Here is a 23,702-nt window from a genome sequence, read left to right as displayed (position 1 = left end):
CGCAGCCACACACACACTCTTTTTTTCCATTCTGACTTTGTAGCCGCAGAAACAAGTGGAAACTAAAAACGAAAGAAGTTTGGGAAAACATTTGCTCTGAAATAGCACAGATGTGAAATGAATAAATGATGCAAATAAAAGATGCAAGAGCAGCGTGGTGATCTCACACCGTAGAATTAAATAGTCCCAGGGTTCTTTTCAGGTTAAAGCATTTTGTAAACCTCTGATAAACCTGGTTGTAAAAACACATATATACTTACACATAATAACATACAGTAATACTTTATTTTAACCCTTTAATATTTATGAGCATAGACTAAACACGGAATGAAATGTTTATAACACATTGTACTGTATAGTTGTAAGCCAATATATGGGGTATTTATTGATGCATATGTCAACAATTATAACTCCTTCTGTGAAGATCAATGATTGAATGAACATAACACGATTAATCATATAAATATATATTTATATTTTATATTAATATATGAAATATGTAGTTACATATGTTATTTTTGTATTCATCCACAAATTACTTAAAGTATTTATTTATTTATTCATATCATCCTTAGCAAAGTATTAATTACTTCTGCACTGCTCTTACTGTCAACCACAAATTTGTGCTACCATCATAAGCATCTATCTATCTATCTATCTATCTATCTGTGAGGGTTTTTGACGTGTGTGACCACATATTTTTAGATATGTTTACGGCTTCATTCACAAGCAGTCACTATGTTTTTCTACACCACTTGCAGATGCTTCACAAGAGAAGTTATACAGCTAACACCCTAGAGGAGCTGTTGTTTTGGTTCGATGTTGTTACATGATAAAGCCCAGAATAACAATATTAGTAATCTGTAACAGTGCAAAACCTGAAGTTCTCTCAGTGTCTGTATCTCTGTGTCCTCTCAGGCCTGTCCCCGGCTCTCTGTCCTCACTGCTGCACCTACGAAACAGACAGAGACAGCCTCTGCCTGCCTCCATGCCTGGAACTCTGCCAGACCCGACCATGCCCGGCTCCTCTGCTGTGCTGATGCCTGTGAGTACAACAACAGCGCACAGAGCACAGTCATTCACGGACGCACTAACACATGCAGTCACTCACTCATACTGGACAGCAGTGTCAGTTCAGACTGCACATAAGCTAGGTATTAGTCTTGGATGTTTTCTATCAGCATTAAAATGATTTGCAACAGTTATAAGGAAGGATTCCTCCTCTGTGTTTAGAAGAAAGACTTCATTGTAATTAAGCCAAAAACCTAGAGGACCCACATTGGGAAGCGAGGAATGATAACAACCCAGAAAAACTCCTCCTATCAGGATTCTAATGATACAACATATGTTCTCATTGTAACACAAGACAGCCTGTGTTTATGGTATGGAGAAAAAAAACCTCCCATGTTTATTAAATTAAGAGCTAAGCGATTTTGGGGAAGATTGACGGTTCAGGAAAGGGGTGCAGGTTTGGGTGATATTTTTACACAAAACACACTTAGTGCAATTAAGGCTGTGTGTCAGGTTCTAGGCCTGAGTCTCTGTGGACGAGGGGGAGAGCGGGGGTCAGGCAAAAGGGGGGAGGAGAGGGGCCGTTTCTCCATGGAAACCACCACACCACCCAGAGTTCAGCAGCTGGGAGGCCGCAGCAGCTCACACACGTGTGCGCGCGGACACTCACACAAAAGGTTTCTTCTTTCCTGCGTATACTGCTCACATCATTGCCCTGCGCAAGTGACCTCTCACCCTCGTCAGCGTAACCAGCTGATTTCCTCTCATTCAGGTCTCAGCTGTGACACATGACCACGTTGACCAGGGTCACTAAGAGGCAGGCTGTAACCACCATGCACATAAATACAGTTTCTAATGCAATCATACAACTAGCTCACACCTACGCACATCTCGTTCACCTTATTAACACAACCTGCACCTAGAGAGGCCAGGGGTTTGATGTGTTAGTCAGACTGACACTCACCACACTATTATCAGAAACACACACACCCTTGTTGCACCAGCTTCCTGTGTTAAGTCCCTCCGTGCTGGCTTCCTGTTTTGGGTCAGCTCCAGTTATCATCACACAGAGCTGTGCACAGGGCAGCCTGTCATGTGAAATCAGGCTCTCATGCTGTTTCATCTAACCCCCCTCAGCCTACTGTGAAGGAAGATGAGTCTCATGCTGTAAATGCTAACACGTCTATTGTGTGAACAGTGATAGCATCTTGTTAAGACATAAAAAATAGAATAAATCATCAGACTTTTTTATTGATTCATCTTGTTAAAAGGTTTTGTGGTACTGGATGTGTCCACACTTGTGAGTAAGACTGTTATCATGGTGTTGCATCTTCAGATGGAGAGACAAATGTCCATGGGCTCCAATATGATGGGTATGCAAGGACCCACCCACAGCAGCTCCTGCTCTTCCACTCACATTCCCTCCATGCACTCAGAAGCCAAACTGGTGAGTATACGCATGTATTCTCATGGATACGTACAATTTTGTGCACACAAGTGCACACACTCAAGCTCAAAGTGTTGCAACTTTCTTTTCCACTGGGCTGTGCCAGCAAAGCTGTGCTCTTAGGTCTGTGTGGATTTCATCATTTGGTGTGTAATCAAAGCTGTGTCTGAACCTGCCAGTGCAGCACTGGAGACTCTGGCTGGAATAAAGGGCCCTTTATGTGGTTGTGGCTGAGCTGCCCACCAACTGCCTGATGTATATCTTAATGTACAGAACATGTTCTGTAGGTCCTGCAACTTGTTAGCACTAGTTTAACACAGCGGGGAAAAAATCAAATGACCTCATCCTTCACAAAGCAGGCAGTTAGAGCTGTGGGAATGAGACGTAGCTGAGAGAGGAGAGAGACAGAACGGAGAATAAGTACAGAAAGACGAAAAAACTGAAGGGAGAGAAACCTTCCACTCAGTTTCGGCTTTGCATGTTAGCACTGCTAACACTGACGCCAGTGACTGACAGTGTACATCTGATTGATGTCAGTTACACTCTAGGTGATATGAACTGATTAATACTGTAGCAACGTGACCACCAGCCAACCTTTGTTTTCAAAACAAATAACTCTGAAAATGGAAAAGGCTCCATAAAAATAAGAGCAAGTGTCACGACTTGGATATCAAAAACTCACAAGCGGTAATGAAAAGCATTGGCCGCTCTTTGTGTTTGGAAAGGTTTACTGATAGCTGATTTTGCTGGACAGAAACATCTTGTGGAGAGGGAGCGAGAGAAGGAGAGAGAGAGAGAGAGAGAGAGAGAGAGAGAAAGAGAGAGAGAGGGAGAGGAGGTAGCAGAGGTCATTAGAAGAGTTATTGCTCTGATAGAGGAGAGCGGGAGCATTCCCAGGGCATTTAATTCTCCCTCTTCCTCCTGCTCTCTCAAGATTGATCGTCTTTGTAGTCTTTTGAATCTCCTCAACTGTTCCTATGGTAACACGCTGGGGTAACACAATATTAGTGTATTAGGCTTATCTCTCCCCTGGCCATCATCCAGACACATCTTACTCTTTTTTTCCCTCCTCCTATCTATGTAATTGAATTGTAAATGCTCTGTTAGGCCTCCCATAAACATATGCAGTCACTAAATGGCTACAGGCCCCTCAACCATGCAACTTTCTGGTTAGTTGGCCATTCAGACACGGGGCACGGTAACCAAATGTGGATCAATTGAGATTCTGCTCCCTGATGTCTGAACGCAACTGATGGAATTCCATGATTGTGGACAGAAAGTGAGAGACTAATTATGTTATCAGGGTGCGATCTCCAGCGTGGGTTTCATAAGCATAGATGGGGGTCTCTAATGTCTGTAATATCCGCGCCTGGGCCACGTCGATAAATACGGCCTCGCTATCGGATAACTGGGCCATGATCAGGCCCATGTGTCCCCTGCGACGTTCTCAATCCGGCTCTAATCGCATTACCCCAACCATGTTGACTTTCCGCCAATGGGAAATCTCCGCACTGTAACCCCACACCCCCGAGGCACGGACCTGGATGCACTCTTTCTGCTCGGCGTTTACGTTGCGAGAGCGGAGAAGGGGATTGAGTGGGACTTTGATAGACATGAAGGAAACAGATAGACAGGGAGAGTGAGCAGGGGAGTTGAAAGGCGAGAGACACTATCAATATTCTGCGTGTGAGAAATAGGAGGAATTCTTTGTGAGTGACATGAAAAGACTTCTGCTCGGCCTAGTTTCCTCTGCCCCGCTGCATGTGTGCATGCATGTACGCTCATATGTGTGTGATTGTTTGATATTTTGTGGTAACTGGAGGCCTCTGTAGCAGAATTAACCCTCCCCTGTCAGAGAAAGCATGCCCAGAGCCTGGGCTAATGAAGGCTAATTGATTTTTGTGGTGGGCCAGAGCAGCAGGGAGGCCTGTCTCTGGTGTAAATAGTTAATGAGCCGAAGGACTGCTGTGGCCCCTTGGGGACTCATATCTCGCTCTAAGCTCTCTGTTTGTGCTCTCTCGGCCAAAGACTGTATCTGCATCAGTGCCCATCTTTGTTCTCTTCTATCTCTGATTTTCTCCTTAAGTGCCATCGTTTAAGTGGTACAGCAAAGCCCGACGGTGCACTAACTGACTTGTATGTTTTCCCTTTTTGCTTTTAGCTGGTTGTCTGGGAGTGTTGCTGAGATCAGAGTGTTTTATTAGTTTTGGTTCAAGTGTTTTTTTTTCTTCTTCTTGCAAAGGACTGGGTGCTCATGGTGCCGGGTGTGGTTGTGTTCTGCTCTGTTGTGGTCTGGGGAATAGAATGGTGCGTGTTGTGCGCTGGAGGTTGTGGGATAGTTGACCCTCGCAGCGTAGAGGAAACGCTGCAGAGAGGAGGCCAAGTTCCACAGCACGCCGGCCAAAGCATTACGTCAACGCTCAGAGCCAGTTCTCCACAGGGCCTCGCGAACGGTCGCACACACACTCACATGCTCGCTGACTGCTCCAGCTCTGTGTCATCCTCCTCGCACGGTGTCACATACTTAGACAGCCACAGACATTCACACACACACACACACAGACAGTCAGGTACTTCAAAAACAACAGCAAATGACACACGCACATGCACAGAGCACATGCATATGCGTGGAGATGCACACACACAGTACCGTATAAACACACGTGCATATGTGCGCTGTATTTTCCTATGCATACTCCCTGTCCTCCTCAGATGGTTTGATATCTTTGTTTGCATGATGAAAGACGTTCATTATCACTCCTCATCTGTAACAAGGGGAGCCCAAACAGCCCTTATCAAGCTGTTTCCAAATAACATCTGCAAGTGCAGACTATGGGACTTGTCTCAGCTCATGTCACTGGTGGAATTCAGCATTGTTTTTGTGTCCCTTTTAAATGAGCTCCATGCTTTCCACACATCCTTCCTGCCTGCTAATTTCAGACAGAGGGGCCTTGAAGCAGTTTGGTGCAGTTGTATGAAAATGTGTTATTTATTATCTCCCAATTATCTATTGTTTACATTGTTACTAAGGACAATAAATTTGTCACTAAGCATCGGGCTAGGTGCTGAGTTTTTTATGAGGTAAACAATACTATATGTTCCTTCACTGCAGCTCTCTTGGCTGTGGAGCTGGCACTGGATGGGTGGATGACATAATTCCTGGCATGCTCTAAATGTACTCCTTTTTACTTGAGGAGGGGAAAAAAACAGTGCGTCTCTTAAAGAAACATTTCATAGGACACAGGAGGACCAATAATCAAAGTGTTTCTAGCACGCTAATGTAGCTTTTTACATTTCATTTACACAACCCTCACTGTTCTTATGTTTCAGTGTCGTTACAGAATTTTAACAGGCATTTGGGTTAATGGGCTTAAAGTTCAAGTTTTGCCCTGTGCAGAGAACAAGTGAAAAATGAGAAAGTTACATACATATTCTGTTGAGAAATTTCAAGAAAAGGGAACTTGTGAAGCAGTTTTCAAGTCTGCTATGCTGTGATTGATTGAGCGATTAGCTCAGTCTGAAGTCATTTGTAAGCAGTTAAAACTATTAGCGTACATGGTAACCCTATTACGTGTTCCATTCATTTCCCTCCACCATAGTAGGGGAGCACCTCTGGCTAAACCTCTTGTTGTGAGGAGGAGCAGCACACACAATAGGAGTCTGACTCCAGGTTTTGTAAGCAACATCTGTATGAATGGTGGCATTGTCAGGGTATGATGTCATTGGAGAGGGACGGTGAGCTAAGAGCACAGCTGAATCTGCACGCTGCTTCACTGAGTTCTTGAATATGTGCATCTGCACTGTATATGTTTGTGTGCATGCTCACGATGGTTTGCTTTCAGAGAGTTGGCACCCTCTCTGGCTATCACTGTCCTTGGAGTCAAAACACATCTGTGGACGACGTGGGCTAAAACAAACCGTAAAGTTAGAGTTTGTGGATTTGATACAGATCTGTTATGTACATATGTGTGGTTAGTTAAGTAAACGTGAGGATGTGTGGTAAACTGAAGTCAAACAAGGACACAAGACACATGGCAAGATATGCTGAGACAGAGTTGCAGTGTAGGGAGAGCAGCCAATGTCAGAGTGTTGGATGCAAAGAACGTTTTGTGGATGATAAACACATGATGTTTCTCTCTATTGCTATGGAGGCGAGTGGTTTAGTGGAGTGCGGTGCTGAGGAGCTGCTGGATCAATGCGTGTCTGCCAGTTTATCAGTGTTGGACACAGACCAGAGAGAGGCCCCTCTCTCACCGGCTCCACTGTGTTGTCAGTGCCAAAGTGTCTGAACCACATACACACTGTATGCTGTGATAGTAAATCAAGGTAAATGGACATGCTGTGATTCATTTGAGAAGCTTTGTTAGCACCAACAGGATTGCTGTCATAAGAAACAATGTGTTCACTCACAGTTGCACCATTTATACACACTGCCTCCCCAAGTTAAAGGAATATTTCACCCACAAAATGGTCACTTCTATATCAATTAAAAAAGAAACCTATTATGTTGGATTCATGAAGAAAACTTTGTTTTTCTGGCATGCCTCCACAATGAACAAAGATTCCAAAAACTGAGAAAATTCTTGATTAATTAAAGTCAGAGTATATTACATTTAACAACCGCAAAACTATATCAAAACATCTGTCTACAAACTCTCACACAACTCGTGCAGTATAATCCAAGTCTCATTTATCCAGTTGTATGCTCAGTACTTCCCAAACACATGTATTTTCTCTAAAAGCTTACCATGTAAACACTTCCATATACGACTAGCGCCCCTGGGCAAGCATGAGCGTTTGAATTCTCCTTGAGCACAGTTCAAATGACCTGGTGTGCTACTCATTTGTATGTGAGACTGTTTATGCAGAAGTGTTTCAAATAATAATGTTTTAGTGAAAATGCATGTGTTTGGGAAGTACTGAGCATACGACTGGATAATTGACACTTGGGTTTTACTGCACGAGTTGTGTGAGAATTTTTAAATGGATGTTTTGGTACTGTTTCGCTGTAATTAAACACAGATGCCTTTTAGTCCAAGTCATCAAGAATTTTCTCAATTTTTGGATTCTTTATTTCCCGTGGAGGCATGTGAGAAAAACAAAACTTTCTTTACAAATTCAACAGAACATGGGGTGAGTAATGCATTTCAAATGATCATGTGGGTGAAGTATTCCTTTAATTTATGCCATTAACACAAAACTGTGGTCTCTGTTTCTGGTTACTTTCATATCACTGGTGAACCATTGCGTAATAATAACCATTCCACACATATCTTTGCTAAACACAATGGGCAAGATGCTGCATTTTTCACATTAGAGTGTCGACCTGGCACAACGTAAGCAATGTAATTTATGAGACTTATTTTTCTGCATTATTTAACAAAACGTAATACAATGACCGACACTATGTGATCAAGTTCAAGTAACTGAGACTTGAAAAAGATGAATTAATGATGGGAAAGGCTAGAGGCCTCTGACGTTGTCTACTATTAAATTATTTTAAAAAACTGTAATAATTCTATAGTAACCAGATAGTAGACAACTGTGTCACATACCCTTTTTACTATTTCTTACATTAGTGTTAACCCCTCATCAGGAACAGGGGTTTTTATGCTGCTTTGACCCATTCAGTTCAAAGTTTATCCAACATCACTGCATCAGTCTCAAAGGGATTTAACGTCAGTGCCTTAATCCACATGAAATTTACAATAATTTAATGTATTAAAAATGTGAACAAAATCCTGTGAGAACTTCTTGGTCGAAATAGATTTAGATCTGACCTAAACAGTGAGAGCACTGCAGGTAAAAGATTCTGTTATATGTAGTTTGATAAAAAGCAGACCAACTTTACAGCTGAGAGTTCAAGGTTGACATTGTAAAGCTAGGTCAAGCAAGGTCTTTTAAGGACTGTGTATATTTGAGTAACCCTCTGCATGTCTTTGTGTGACTGTGTGTGTGTGTGTGTGTGTGAGTGTGTGTGTGTGTGTGTGTGTTTGTGTGTGTGTGTGTAGGTGGGTGGGGGGGTTTGGACGAGAGGATGGCAGTTGTGGCGCAGAGTGTCGCATCTGTTTGTCTTTGGATGACTGCGTGTTGTTTTAGCTGTGCTGATGGGAGGTGTATGTGAAGGCCATTTGGTCATGGTTCAGGGCCCGTGAATGGGACGGGGCTCCGGTAGAGCCAAGCTTGGGTAAACCAGCTGCCATCACCACACGGGCCAGACTGAACTGGTCCAGCCACCATGAGCCCCCCTGGAGCCTGGGCAGTGAGCGAGATCACTCACTGGACTCCAAAATAACCACCCAGACACTGGAGGGGGCGATTGGAACAAGTCTGTTGTGTCAGAGATTTTCTGTCTGATAAGGTGTGGTCAATATTGACATGTTAGGCCACTACCTCATCTCTCAAACTTAGTCTATACTTACATGTTAGAGCCACTTCTGTTTGCTTCATGGTGCTCAAAACTAACAGCCTTCTTCTATCATATTTCTTGTCTTTGCTGCTCAGTTGTTTTGACATGTTGGAGCACAAGATCTAGTGCCTGTGGGTGTCTCAGCAATGTGTAATCCCAATGCTAATGTTAATAGATTTAATATGTTGATAGAATATATATAAATAGTGAGTGGGAAGTTAAGGGTTTTGTTTCAGCCAAAATACACACGCATATGAGTTCAGTTATTTTAAGCATCTTTGAAATGATGTTTGATTCATCCAGTTACTTTTATTAGCACGATGACACATAATTTGCCCGTCGCTTGTAATGCAGAAAATTAAGACACATGTTCGTGTTTATTGTTGTATTCATGCTCCGTGTGTCTCCCTCGCTCTGAGGCATTCTCTGTATTCAAGATTGTGGCAGTGGGTGTAGTGATAACCATGTAGGCTGCGCTGGAGCAGGGCTTTACAAGGGAGGGAACAGTGGGGATATACAGACTGGAGTCAGAGGCCCATCCATTAACTTGACAGGGTGGAGAAGCTGCCAAGAGTATGAGTGCATGCTTTGGAGCATGCTCCTTAGTGGGTGTGTGTCTCGCTGCGCCCATACCGCCACGGTTCCTCTGAGCACCACCGGAGTGCCGGGCCCTGGCAGAACAGCCGGTCTGTGTCCATCTCCCCGTCTGCGTCTGGAACCACAGGGAGGGTCTGTTCGGCCCCGGCTCTGATCAGCTTGGCCCAGAACCTGGGAGAGGAGAGAGGGGGTGACATTACAGCCCTCCCATCAGACTGTCTGCCTCTCCATTCCCTGAGGAAATCAGTTTAACAGTCCCCAGCTCTTGGCAAGCAGAGGGAGAGGGGGTGGAGGAACAGGGAAGAGGTGTGTGTGAGAGAGAGAGAGAAGGGGGGGACGTTACTGCCTCTCTGGGCGAAGAGGGAAATCTAATAAAATTGAACTAATGGGGGTGTGGAGTTTTAGGGCACAGAGAGTGGGTTTTGCAGACAGGCACTGGTGGGTAGTGGTGGTGGAGATGAGGAGGATGGAATTAGATCCTCTGAGTGCTTGGCAAAGCAGCAGAGCCAAACTCTGGCTTTCAACTGCAGATGGTGAACCCATGTCGGGTTTAGAGAGCGAGTAAGGGGGTGAAAAATACCGCCAGGAAAGTTACAGCTATGATGTATTATGCAATTAGAAATGCTGTGTGCTTACACATGATCACTGTGCTTGTTTGGTGTTAACAAAAGGCTGACAGAGACAGACAGACAGAAGCTTTAATTTTCTTCCGTGGACTCTTTAATGCAAAGCAGAAGATCTCCATTTGAAACTGTGATCTTTTAAACAATGACTCCACAGACTGGTTAAATCTTTCTAACCTGCTGTAAGGCGCCAGAGGGCCACAGGTCCCCTGATAGTACACTGCTCCACTTTTAAGGGGAATAAAAGTGCTCACCCTGACCTCACTGGGTGTGATTTACCCATCCTGAGGCGGGCGTGGTCTCCTCCTTTTGTACCTGCTCCATGCTCTTGCTTTCCTCCTCCCAGGGTTAATAGATATGAAGTCATCTGGCGAGGAGAAACCTGAGTGTGTTCTCAGGATGTGCCCAGAGCACTCACGGCGACATCACTCAAAGCCCCCAGTGTCAGAGAGGAAGCAGCCATTAATAAATATCATTAATGGGTGATCACCTGGTATCCCTGAAACCACATAAATGAGAAAGGCCTAAAAAAAAGGAGTGGGAGTGGAGAGGTCAGGGGGCAAAGGTCTGAGAGGAGACAGCTCCCCTCTGGGCAAAAGATGGTTCAACCAGAGATGGTGTTTTAACAATGGAAAATCAATAGACATACTACTTTAAGTACACTTACAGAATACATAAAATGTAGTGTCAAGCGGTTGTGATTACATATATAGGCTGGTAGTTTATAGATTTATCCTGGTAGGAGCTGACATGTCTTTATGGTTACAGTGGTAGGAGGAAGTGCTGCTTGGCTCAGATGGCTGGCCCGACAGGTGCTCTTTGTTGGGGCGGGGAAAAGTACAGAAAACAAGATCCCGGTAGTATCAAATTTATTCAGACAACATAAAAAAACAATGCACTCCATCTTAAGATGAAATGATACCATATATTTATTCTTGATGAGGACCCAAAGACAGTACGTGTTGGTCTGTTTGATTGCCTTTGCTTGAAGATAAATATATGAGTTTATTTCACTGGCAGACGGAGTGCCTTTTTTTCCATTGTTGTCTTCATTAATTTGAGACTTCCAAGATCTTGTTTTTTATGTCTCTCTGGTGTCATGGACTGCTCATCCTCTTTGCTGTGTTTTCCCAATTCTCAACAACAGCAGGGCAGACAGTGGCAGCACAGACTGTGTGCCATCCCATCTGTGAGCGCCCTGTGCCGCCGCAGGCTAACACCTGCACTGATTTAATGACTGTTTTCTGTAGCGGCCATGTTGCTGCAGGAGAAATGTATATGTATGTGTGTGTTATTAAGAGCAAAATGAATGTGGTGGTTAAGTTCTTGTGCTTAGCGCAGTCTGGGGGAAATACAACCGTGTGTTAAAGAGTCATTAGGGAGCTGATGAAGGTGTTTGAGAATCACAGCCTGCTCATCATCGCTCTGCTAACGTCCCGTAGTTGCGTCACTGTGGTTCTGGATACAAAGACTTAAGTTTTTGGCAGAGGTAGGGTTTAACTGGAGAGCTGGAGCAGTAGCGGGCACTTGTGCAGAGATAGCCTCAGGAAAAAGTTTCTATCACGGTAAGGGTTTTCTCTTTTGACACAGTATGAAAAAAAATATATATATATTTAAGTACAACACCTGCCATTTAATTAAGCAGTTTGTTGTCTTTTCTTGCTTTATATTTCTTTATTGCTCAGATCTATTTATGTGGGATAGGTTTTGTGTCAGATATGTTGTCTTGGTTCAACAATGTAAATATTAAAGGGACAGTTCGCCCCCTAAATCTAAAATACATGTTTTCCTCTTACCTGTAGTGCTATTTATCAGTCTATATTGTTTTTGTGTGAGTTGCACAGTGTTGGAGAGTTTGGCCGTAGAGATGTCTGCCTTCTCTCAAATATAATTGAACTAGATGGCACTCTGTGTGTGGTGCTCAAGGCGCCCAAAAAATACATTTGAAAAACTCATCAGCTATGTCTCTTTCCAGAAATCATGACCTGGTTACTCAAGATAATCCACAGACCTTGTTGTGAGCAGTTTCATGTAGGAACTATTTTCTTTGTACTGAACTGCACCCGCAAACCGTATCACGGTACAGAAGGAAGGGTGCACCTACTGCTAGCACTGCTAAGCTAGCCAAGGCTAACAGCTCATCCGAGGAGGACACCAGCAATCTTTACAACATGCAGTATGCTGTGATGCAGTTGGTGGGTGTAGTTCAGTAGTAGTACCTACATAAAAACTGCGCACAACACGGTCTGTGGATTATCTTGAGTAACCAGGTCATGATTTCTGGGAAAAGACATTGCTAATAAAATTTTCAAATGTTTTTAATTAGTATTTTGAGCACCACAAGTAGAGTTCCATCTTGTTCTATCATATTAAACAGAAGGCGGACATCTCTACGGCAGATATCTCCAACACTCTGCAGATCTCACAAAACATGTAAGTATGTATTTTTGATTTTGTGGTGAACTGTCCCTTTAACTTGTGTTTGGTGAAACTGGTGTCATCTTATAGTCATGCACGGTCCTTCTCTTTTATACTTTGTCTCAATCCGGTTTGTAACCATCCCCGCTAAGGCTTTTGGAGTGGCCCCTCAGCTGTTTGACCTGCCTCTGTACTCTGACACTCTTAGGCCTCTTTGGATGCACGCTAATTCAATTAATAAACAGATAGCACTGCGCTGCCAGCTGGACAGCTCTCAGAGACACTGATAAATGAGCACTAGCTGTCTTGTGCTGATGTGTGTGGGGAGGAGACACTAGAAGCCATCTAATCTCCCCCCACCCCAAGTCGCTGTCTCTCCCACTGCTCCCCTTCACCTCCCTTTTACCCTCTCTGTCCTTCTCCCCTGGCGCCTGGTTGGCAGGAAGTCAGATGAGCATCCTAACCACTCACAGACAACTTTACTATAGCCTTAAAAACACAGCACAGAGGTAGAGAGGCAGCCAGCAGCTTCCCTTGGCTCCTGTCCATTCAGGTGACTGCCTGCTCTGTGAATAAGTGGCAGGAAGGAGATAGTCATACTCTGATTGGTTTTCTCCTTCATGAGAGGGGTGGGCCTCACCTCTGTGGTGCTGACTGACAAGCAGAAGGCTGGAGGGAAGTTGTTTAGTGTGGGCTGTCAGCCTCAGAATTCATCCTGTGACACACAGAAGATGTCCTTGTCAACACTGGTGACTATGATTGATATCTGTAAGCTTGTTTAAATCCATTTTATGTTTAAGGTGCTTGTTTGTTATCTCTGCATGTTTAAACAATAGAAAGATATTCAGTACAAAAAGTTAGAGCATATACATACTGGAATTTATACTATTGATAATTACAATATATAACAGTAAGCCAGAGCCTTCTCCCTGCCTTTTTGTTACCCTCAGTGGGTCTCAGTATGACTGTGATGCTGTGGACAGCTGCAGGACTGTGGCCGCTCGCTGTGTGTTAGTGTACACATTCTGTGGTATTTTAACCCCTGTCAGGGACTTTGGGCCCTGAGAGTTGTGTTGCTGAGGCTGTGGTGAGTGTGGCTATCAGGGGTTAGGGTGTGATCAGATGGGGATAAACATTAAGAGAGGAAATTTAAAATAATGCTCACAACAAGGGTTAACTGATGAAACCATGCAGCTCCAGAAATGTAGTGCTGTTTCACTATGTCAGGCATCCCTTGATCTGACAAGCAGAAACTATACTCAGCCAAAACAGGCTTGGCAAGGTCATAATTTCACTGTGCTGGTTTCATGTACAGTTCTCTACATCAGGAAGCTATGGATGAAAAGTCAAGTTAAGATTATGAGACTATTAGTAAATCCTTTTATGAATACATATATGCAATTTGTAAATGTAATACAAACCAGGAGGCTCATTTTTGTCCTACTTCTAAGGTGATTTATTTGACTGTGTCTCCTCCCTCCCTGGTAAAAAGCTTTCCACTCATGAACAGTGTGAGAGAGGAGTGGAGGGCTGATGTTGTGCTCTGGTCGTGTCTCAGCGTTGTGATCCAGACCAGCTGGATGCCATTCCCTATGGGAATCATGAATGTGAAGGTTGTTAAAAGATATGGAGCCCTGGACACAGCGTGGACTCTCTGACAGCAGCTGGGAGAAGGGGGAAGGGAGCAGAGAGAGGAAAGAGAGCACTGGGAAAGAGAATAGAAAACTTTGTGGAATTCACAACAGTAGCCTTGGAATGAATGCCTTTGTTTACAGTCTATGGTTTTCAGTTGTGTTGCTAAAGTTTTGTTGAAAGTGACAAGTAGGCAAATTATAGACGGGATGTATGACTGGACTTTAGCGTTTGTTCAAGTTTATTAAAGTATTTAGTAACATTAGCAGTGCACTTGGTTAAAAGATATGCATAAATTAAACAGGGTTATTGCAGATCCTTAAAAAGTCTTATAAGGCTTATGATTTATTAATCTAAAAATAAGGCCTTAGTTGGTATTAAAATGTCTTAAATCAATTTTTCATAAGTCTTAAAAATGCTCAGACATATGAAGAAGGATTTTATTAATCTTTTTTTCTGATGTTGCATTGTAAAATCTCAAAATAATTGGTAACAACTGTTTTCTTAAAATGATTTACTGATTACCTCTTGCATTAACGTCATGCACATCAGGACAGTGGAACCAACAACTGCTAGCTAGCTGTCACTGTACTCAGGTCAACATGGTGAAGTACAAATTCAATGAAAACTGGCTATTTAACTAAGATTTTGTGCCATGGCTAAAATAGAACTAAGCAATGTATACAAGGCTCAGTGTATTTTATGCAAAAACTATTTGTTTTCGAACTTGGCATGATGGAAGTCAGGCTGTGGAATCCCACATGCACAAAACTGCAAAGCAGGACTCAACAACAAATGCCAGCAATTTCCCAGTTCTGTTCTACCCTTGTCTCCAAACATTTTGGCAAAATTGATGATGTTGGTTAATGTTTTTTTTCTTCAGTTTTGGTTATCGTAAAATTGGTCTTAAATTTAATTCCAAACGGCATTAAAAAGTCTTAAATCTAAGTCACTTTAAGCTGTAGGAACCCTGATCAAAGTCCAGCCGTCTCAACACTCTCTCAAGCTGTTATTCTAAAAGTGGTTCAAATGTAAATAGGTCATTTAGGAGTTCAGACATGGATTGTTTTATTTTGTCTAGGTTTGTGTACAACCGATGAAGTCTGATGACATATTTTGGCACTTACATGTTTTGGTTAGGATTTTTCTTTTTTCCTGGTCTTGCGGTTGTCTTTATGTGATGCCCATAAAAACAGACTCCTGAGGAGAGAAGCATTCGGTAAACACAAGGAACACAAGCGCACCTTTAGAGAGCCTCTCTCTAGTCTTGCTCCCAGGCCGTGCTGAGACACCAGTGCAGTCAGGGCTAAGTAGACCACACGGTTAAAGCAACAAACCTCCTGCTGGGTCAACAGGAAGGGAGCAGTCTGAGACTCACACCTTGCCAGCAAGCTCATCTCATGGGCAGACATCCAGACACACACACACACGCATGTGCACAGAGGAGAGAGAGGCTATTAGGGATATGAGGAGGAGGGACTGGTGGGATGGCAATCACAGAAGGTAAAGCAGGAGAGTGACAAGATTGAAGGAGAGACAGAGGACAGCCTAAGTGGCTTTGATTTGTTCTTCTGACATATGGATTTATGGAGCCATTCATCATCTCCTAGTCAGCACATGAACCTGCTCTGTAACTGTTGATAATCAGCACGCCGATAGATGAGAGCATGTGCAGAGTTTTTAAATATATTTTTTACAGAAAATTATGTTAAACATTGTGCTTGCTGTCCATTTTGTCCACTCAGAGGCTGAAGGCTGCACTTTCACACCACCCGGGTGCCATCGCCAACGGCAACATGAACTCCATGGGCCACATGATGGAGATGATGTCATCGCGGCAGGAGCAGGGCGCCCACCATCACATGCACTCGCACCCGCACCAGCACCTGCAAGCCCCTCCCCACGCGTACCAGCACCACGGCCACCACCACCACAGCCAGGGCCACGGCCAGGGTGGACACCACCACCCACAGGGACACAACCCCCATCACAACTCCCACAATCCTCACCTCCATCCTGGGCACCCACACCAGACCTCACCGCACCCTCCAATGCACTCTGCTTCACATGTAAGCAAAACACACTCCCTGGAGAGCCGAGGCTTTTAGACAGTCGAAAGGCTGCGCCGCAAGTTCAATAACACATTAACTACACTGCACATTTAAACCTCTCATAAGCCACTGTATATCATATATGTATGTTGTGGCCAAAACACACAGGCAGCACTTTAGTAGACCTGTGAGCAGTTTTGAAGTCAGTTATTAGTGGTGCAGTTTATCACAGTACAGTAAAGCTAAAATTAAGCTTTAAAGTGCAGGTAAAGCAAAAATAATATGTGTTATGAGTTTGTCACACCACAGAAAAATGTGTCACTAGCAAAATTTTAATTCTTGAATAGAAAAAATAGTGAAGTATGTGAAATTAGGTTTGAATATCGTGGAAAAATGAGCAGTATTCTCTGCTCTGAGATGCTGGGGGTGTGTTCGCTGAAGGAACTTAGCTAAAGAACAAGCCACTGTGAACCAACAGACTCTCGGTAGCAGCTAACAGCATCAAAAAGTTCTCGTTCAGCAGCTAACCAAGTAGCACAAAGCACACCCACTCTCTGAGCCAAAGAACGAACTGCTGTGCAACGACAGCCTCTAGTTCAGCAGCTAATGTTAGCACAAAGCGCACACCTACAGCGGTGATCAGTAACTGCTGGCAGGCTGGGTAGCTGATTTAGGCTAAAAGACAGAAATATACGCTAGTGACAGCTTTTTTGCTTGTGTTTATATGATTGTAGCATTAAACAGATGTATTTATTCACGTATTTATTAGACTAAAGGGGGTTAGCCAGGAGAGCTTGTTGAACGTAATGAACTCTCTGCTCACACACAAGGGAAGCATGTGATGACACTGATGCCATGCGCTCTATAACGTTGGATGGTTCCAGTGCATCATCGAGCCATGATTTTGGGCTTGCCCAAAAAATCCTGGACACAGAAACTGTGAAAAACAGTGTCTAACACTACAGTTCAGTACTGTATCATTCACAGTCTTTTCACATTTCTTCAGTTAGTATTTCCTAGCATGTATAATGTGTTTAGAAAGAAATCTCTTATTTTACTGTACCCGGACTCTAAATTCACAGCAAGTCAGTGGATGAACACATTTTCCCTTGCTGCAGTCATAATGCCAAGTAGTTTCCTGGCAACTGTCTCAAAGGTAATTTTGTCCTTTGAGGTTGGTCAGCTGCAGGTCAGTGTCGGATGCCTGCCATGGAGGGAAAGGGTCAGAAAGAGGCCATAAAGTGGCCATTATAAAAGATTCTCAGTACTGTCTCTTAAACTGTGCTCCACGCCTTCCGGCACTGCCAAGCTGCCATTATGTGGCCACAACATTCTCCAGGTGCAGAAGAGTTTTATAAATGCTGGACCTGACGATGACCAGACAGCCTTGGCTAATAGTCCTGGAACATCTTAGCTGTGGATATATTTTGGTTTTATTCTAATTGAAAGTTTGAAAGTATTGCTCACAGCAATAAAAATAACATGATGTGGGACACTTTGTCCTTGCATTGTCTAACGGCCTCTGCAATGCCGAGTATTTTGGATGAAGGACATCAAGAAATGCAATTCACTGTATGTTCCAAATGTATCATTAAGGCATTAAAACAACACTCTCTGTATGCACAGAGGCCATTAAAGCAGCTTGTATTTTCCATGGTTCTCATAAAAATGGTAATGATCTGAAGACTGAAAACACTTGACCTTGCCAAGTTTATGTCAAGATCTGTCAGTGCACGTAGGGTTTTAGAAATAAGTCTTTTGACTGTGTCTGGTGGTGTTAGTCTGAGTGGAAGTGGGCGGTGGAAAACTGCCTCCTGACACCTCTTTAACAAGGTGGGCAGGCGGGTGAATCAGCCCAGTCACTCACTCACTCTGTCACCCCTGACGCCCACAGCCCGGCTCCCAGGGCACGTGGCACAACCAGATGTTGTTTTTGGGGAAGTTGCCAGACATGGAATAGCTGCAGGAGGTAATGTATAGATGCTTGTTTTGAGGCTTTGAGGGCAGCAGACAGGTGGCTGGCTGTTTTCCAGGTGTGTCAGAATAGTTACATGTCTGGTTGAGTGGTGGCAGACAGACACGCTCTCATCAGTGATGCTGATATCTTTCCCGCCCCATGTTTCAGATGTCGCCTGCCACCCAGCAAATGCAGCCCACGCAGACGATGCAGTCTCCGCCACCCAGTGGCGGACGGCGCAGGCGAGTAGTGGACGAGGATCCGGATGAACGCCGGCGGAAGTTTCTGGAGCGGAATAGAGCGGCAGCAACAAGATGCAGACAGAAGAGAAAAGTCTGGGTGATGTCATTAGAGAAGAAAGCAGAAGAGCTCACTCAGACCAACATGCAGCTTCAGGTACAGTATGAACTTCAGATGTTAAAAAAACTGCAATAACCCCTTAACTTGTCCATGTATGTACCATACCACTCACAACAGTCAGCATGTATTTTTGACTTGAAATCCGTATCAAGAACTTTATCATGTTATCTTGTTTTGCACCAGAGATAATGGCAGTAAGATGGATTGGTATGAGTATAAATATGTGTCCAACACTGACAAGGTCAGCTGGTAAAAATCAAAGCTGCACATCTCCAAAAACACTGGATCCTACAGTTCCCATAATGCAAATGAACAGCATCTTTTGTTGCCTGGTAAATGCCCTCATCTTTCAAACTCCATGTTACAGGTCTGAACCAAAACCCTAATAATCCTGGTAATTTGTTCTGAGACCCTAATGGACCCAATCATTTTTAAATATATATATATATATATATATCCAGTGCATATGCAAGAGGAGAGAGATGAGTCTTGGGTCTATTTTATGGACCTGACAAACCTTGTAATTAAAATTGGTACTAAATAGCCACTCTATTGCTAAAAATATTCGTCATGTTGGAAACAAAATACTTTTCTGACCCATCTTACTGTGTATAATGTTTGATAATATTTCAGATGTCTGTTTTTATCTTATTTTATTGTCCTCTATTGCCAGTTATTTTTTTGTTGTTGTGATGTTAGCTGCTGTAACTCTTTTCCCAGCTCAGTATCAATATTTCCTTCGCTCTGCCTCCAACAATGTTTTTTTCATCTTACTTTAGGATCTTAGGTCAGCCTAATCATCTCAAAAGTTACACACACAAGCCGCTTAACATGGCTCTTCTCGGATCCACTCGCATATGACACATAATGATAAACAGACCGGGGACCCAACTTGGACCCGACTCACCATAATAAAACATGGCCCCAACCCTGTACGGTTCCCAGCCCAGACCTCAGGTCCTAGGGTCCGGGTGAACCCAAGAAAACTTCTACTCCACGTTGCAAATTTGCAGCACAGGTTTTCATTTAAGAACTGAAGCCCAATGCAAGATATTAATAAAAACCTTGTGTTGTGATAGGAATACACTGTTTGTTGTTCATACAAGTGATGAAGGGTAAAAGTAAAGCTTTAATTGTGGATTCAATTTCTTTTTCCTGCATTTCAGAATGAAGTGACCATGCTAAAGAACGAGGTGACCCAACTCAAGCAGCTTCTCCTCACACACAAGGACTGTCCCATCACCACTATGCAGAAAGAGTCCCAAGGTTACCTCAGTGAGTAGCTCAGACATAAACACAGACACACACATACTTGGGAATTTGACCAAAAACACACCTTCATCTCTGTGCCTTAGCCTGACAGTGCGGATAGCACTGCGGGGAAACGTTAATTGTCTTGCCAGAGGAAAGATTTAAACCCTACAGACTGAACTGTGATGACACAGAGTGACTGCCAAGACTCTTCGCTCCTATGTGCTGGTATCCAGCTCCCACACTTGCGGCAGGACTCTTCCTTTCACATATGGGTGTTGCACACTCTGGTAGTCAGCCTGGACTGGGAGTTGGTAGTCTGAATCCCGAATGAGACCTGTTTTTCCATCTGACTGCACCTCTGCGCATAGAGGCAGCCGAGACTCAACGTGAGAAAGACGTCACAGGCTGCACATTGGCATCCAAACTCTCACGGATGCCCCAAAATCTCACTGATTACCGGACTGTGCCTCGGCTCAGCCGGGCATGACATCAGAGCCCCACCCTTTGATACGGATACAAATGACATTTCCATGTAATTAGGATAAGGCACCTCCCAGTGTGGCTTTAGTGCAGGAAAATAAGGCTCACATCCCCGTTGGCTGAATGGTTCTTTTATACAGAGGAGAGCCAACTCCCAGACTGGGCTGGGAGAGACTTTCATCAATGAGTCTAGCTTGTGTACAGATGTCACCTTCACTGTGTCCAAAATTCATCAGGCGTGTTTATGGAGTTGAGTGATTCACTTTTCCATTTTTGTGCTATCCATTTATGGTCTATTTTGGGATGACAGGTGACACTTTAGGTGTGAATTTAGTGTGTGATTGTGTTTGAAATCTATCTGCTAATAAAGCTTTTTTTTTACAATGAAATATGGTCTGTGTTTATTTTGATATTATTTATTTCATGATATTATATTTAGAAGCCTCTGCGTAGAGTTTGAAGGTCACAGTATTTACACTACTCTGCACACACGTTGTCCGTCCTCACTGATGTCTCTGCTGTCTCCTCAGGTCCAGACAGCAGTCCGGCGGGCAGTCCAGCGCCAGCATGCTCCCAGCAGCAGGTCATTCAGCACAACACCATCACCACCTCCACCACAACCGTAGGGGGCAGCAGTGTGCACGGGCAAACCAATCACCGCACAGACATTAACCCCATCCACTAGGGACAAGAGAGACTATAACCCCAGCCCAAACTCCCCCTACTACCCCTGCTTTCTGAGGGTCGCCAGCTGCACATGCTGACCCCCCTCTCCCTCCATCATGAAAAACCTCAAAGGCCTGTGAGGCTGCTCTTTATACAGTAGCTACAGTATGTATTTTTATAGACCAACCCTATTAACGCATAAATGTTCTATGGTTTGTTCTTCTTTCTTTTCTTTTTTTTTAAAAAAAAAACAAAACTGTTTTATCTTTGCTTTTAGTGAAAATGGAGTTTTTGCTAATCTCATGCAGCATTTAAGTGACTTTTTCTGTTGTGTAATGGTACAAAATGGACCATGATGGTCATGGAACCAGAGGACAGTGAAAAAAGCCTCAGACTGTCATCTCTTTTAGCAGACCTTACATCTCTGTATGCCTAATGGACTGAAAAATGAGTCACATCATTCTCTGAATATCGCATGTGGGCAGTGTGTTGAGTGCATGCAACAGGCACTAAGTGATTGGGATGTTGCTGCCTTTAAGTTTGAACGTCAAACTGTCACTATGATGTCTTGAAGACAGGAATATGCAAGCAGGCGTAATGATCCGTGTGTGACTGTTAACCTTGTTCCCTGTCAGCGGTATTCTTAAAGTGTGTCATAAAATACAGCACGGCAGTGAAAACATGATCAAATGGAAGCAATACATCGCAGTATTGATCATCTTCTCTACTGTATGTCCACACTGTGACCAGCACGGCCAAGCCACTCTGGTCCCAAGGACATACGGTGCTGTTACAGCCACAGAACTGTACACTGTGATACCAGTGAGGCAGCTCGGGAGTTGAAACAAACTCCTCCGCTCTCCAGGACCAACTGAAGCTTTAATTATTGAGGCCTCTTTTTTTGTGTGTTTGTGCATCTGGATTTTAGGATCCATAGTTTTGAGTATGCGTGTGACTTATGTATATTATGTTTTTTTCCCTTCTTTCCTCTGCAGAACAAAGTTCAGCAGGTGTGTAAAGAAAGCAAAACAAAAAAAGTGTGTGAGAAAGTGACAATGAGCATCATTTATTTTTATTTTTTGTTGTTGACTGGCATCACAGAACTGGCAAAGTGTTTTAAAGAGGAGCAGTTTACGCTTGTGCTTTCCAAAATGTCACAATGTGCCTGAATATTTCCTAAAAATATCTTACGTTGGCTTTCTGTACACAGCAACTCTTTGTCTTCAAACAATCAAAACCATCGTCAGTGTATTATTAATGATTTTTCTCTGTTGTTTTGTCATGGATGTGTCTGCTGCATGTAAGCGCTAAACCAGCTGACCAAGGAGAAAAACACCCGCTTTCCATTTGACCTCTGACCTCTTCATCAGTTTCTCTTCTTCTCTTTCTCAGGCCTCCTCTGCAGAGCGATGGATGTACTAATAGTGACCTTGTTTTTTTAATCTCCCTTCCAGCCTTGAAACTTCACCTCTTTCTCATATTGACCATGACTCCTCTTTCCTTCTTTTCCTATGACCAGGAATGTCGACTCATTAGCATGATGACCATAATGCACTGTGTTTTACAGTAGGATGGATGAAATACATTCCACTGACAGGTGGAGCGATCGCAGAGCTGTCTATGCACTTTGTCCTCTGTCGTGCCAGAGGGTAGAATAGCCATATTAAGGTCCGAGTAATTCTCAGTGATCCCCCCCCACCCCCTTATTCACACACCAGCGAGAAACTTAACTGTGTTTGGCTTTATGGAGAGACTGTGCCTGGCATGCATCACATGTCTGTAGATAAAAGAAGGGAACCTAGAGCTCTTGTAGTAGGATGAGGCTCAGTTAAGGACCCTGCACCGTTAAGATGGTGCCCTTTTTATTCTGGAAAATTAAGATGAAGGATGTGAACTGAAGATCTTTATCCCCATAATAAGTTCAAGTTTTGTCGAGGCATTCAGACTGTTTGTGTCACGTGTTAACCCTGGAGACTGTGTGCAGTTTGATACGTGTGTCAGTGAGATGGAGAAGTTGATTCTCTTGAAAAGGGCTTTGTCGTACCATCCCTTTGAACTGAAGCTTGCCTTATTTTAGGTTGTTTTTGAAACCATATTTAGATTGTTAGACCATTCCAAATTAACCTCTTGCATGTGAACATTATGGCAATGACTTCAAAATACTTTCAACTGGAATCATTTGGAGGATGTTGCTGTTTTAAAGTTGGATACGAGAGTCTCTAGTTTCATTTTTGACAGTGGATCCAGGTTCAGAAAAAGACATTTGTTACTGCCAAGGGAAACGAAATAAAAAAAAAAACAGGACAGATGGAAGTGCAGTGTGAGTACGTCTGTGTGGATCTGTGCGAGGTGGAGAACAATTCCTACGTATTAATGATGTTATAATTGTATTATTTTAAATCTAAAACTATAAATATTGTACATAATGTCATTAATTTCTGTAACCCTGTACATGTAATGCAACCACCTTTCTTTTTGAAGGGAGTAAACGTGTGGTACATGTTTGTAAATAATTCGCATAGCACTTGTTGCCTTTGTTGTACGTCGAGGCTCATTTCAGCGCTTAAATACATTGTTTATATGTAATGAACTGATGAATCCATTCTTGCCTGCATAACTTTGTACATTTTCTTTGTGCCTGTAATGACATTGTCTCCGTTTTGTTTTTGTTTTTGCATTTGTACAGATGTTAAAGTATCACTGCAGTTACATTACGGTATGAAAATAAAGCACTTGTTCTGTAACATACAACTAACTGATGGGATGTGATGTCACAGCTACTTGTGATTGAAATCCA

General features: G+C 43.3%; 1 protein-coding gene across 3 annotated transcripts in view; it reads left to right on the top strand.

Annotated features, from left to right (window-relative positions):
• creb5b (cAMP responsive element binding protein 5b) overlaps positions 1-23,643 on the top strand; it is a 51,050-nt gene extending 27,407 nt beyond the window's left edge. For all 3 annotated transcript variants that reach the window (XM_050047240.1, XM_050047239.1, XM_050047238.1), the window contains exons 6-11: positions 919-1,045; positions 2,348-2,458; positions 15,883-16,206; positions 18,314-18,541; positions 19,672-19,780; positions 20,770-23,643. In XM_050047240.1, coding sequence (XP_049903197.1) covers positions 919-1,045; positions 2,348-2,458; positions 15,883-16,206; positions 18,314-18,541; positions 19,672-19,780; positions 20,770-20,924 — 1,054 coding nt within the window. In that variant the 3' untranslated portion in view covers positions 20,925-23,643. The remainder of the gene's footprint in view (positions 1-918; positions 1,046-2,347; positions 2,459-15,882; positions 16,207-18,313; positions 18,542-19,671; positions 19,781-20,769) is intronic.
• Positions 23,644-23,702: the final 59 nt, after the last annotated feature.

The sequence above is a fragment of the Epinephelus moara genome, chromosome 6, assembly GCF_006386435.1.
Source record: "Epinephelus moara isolate mb chromosome 6, YSFRI_EMoa_1.0, whole genome shotgun sequence".
Classification (NCBI taxonomy): Eukaryota; Metazoa; Chordata; class Actinopteri; order Perciformes; family Serranidae; genus Epinephelus; species Epinephelus moara.
Note: the sequence above shows the minus strand (reverse complement) of the source record. Positions and strands in the feature narration are given on the sequence as shown.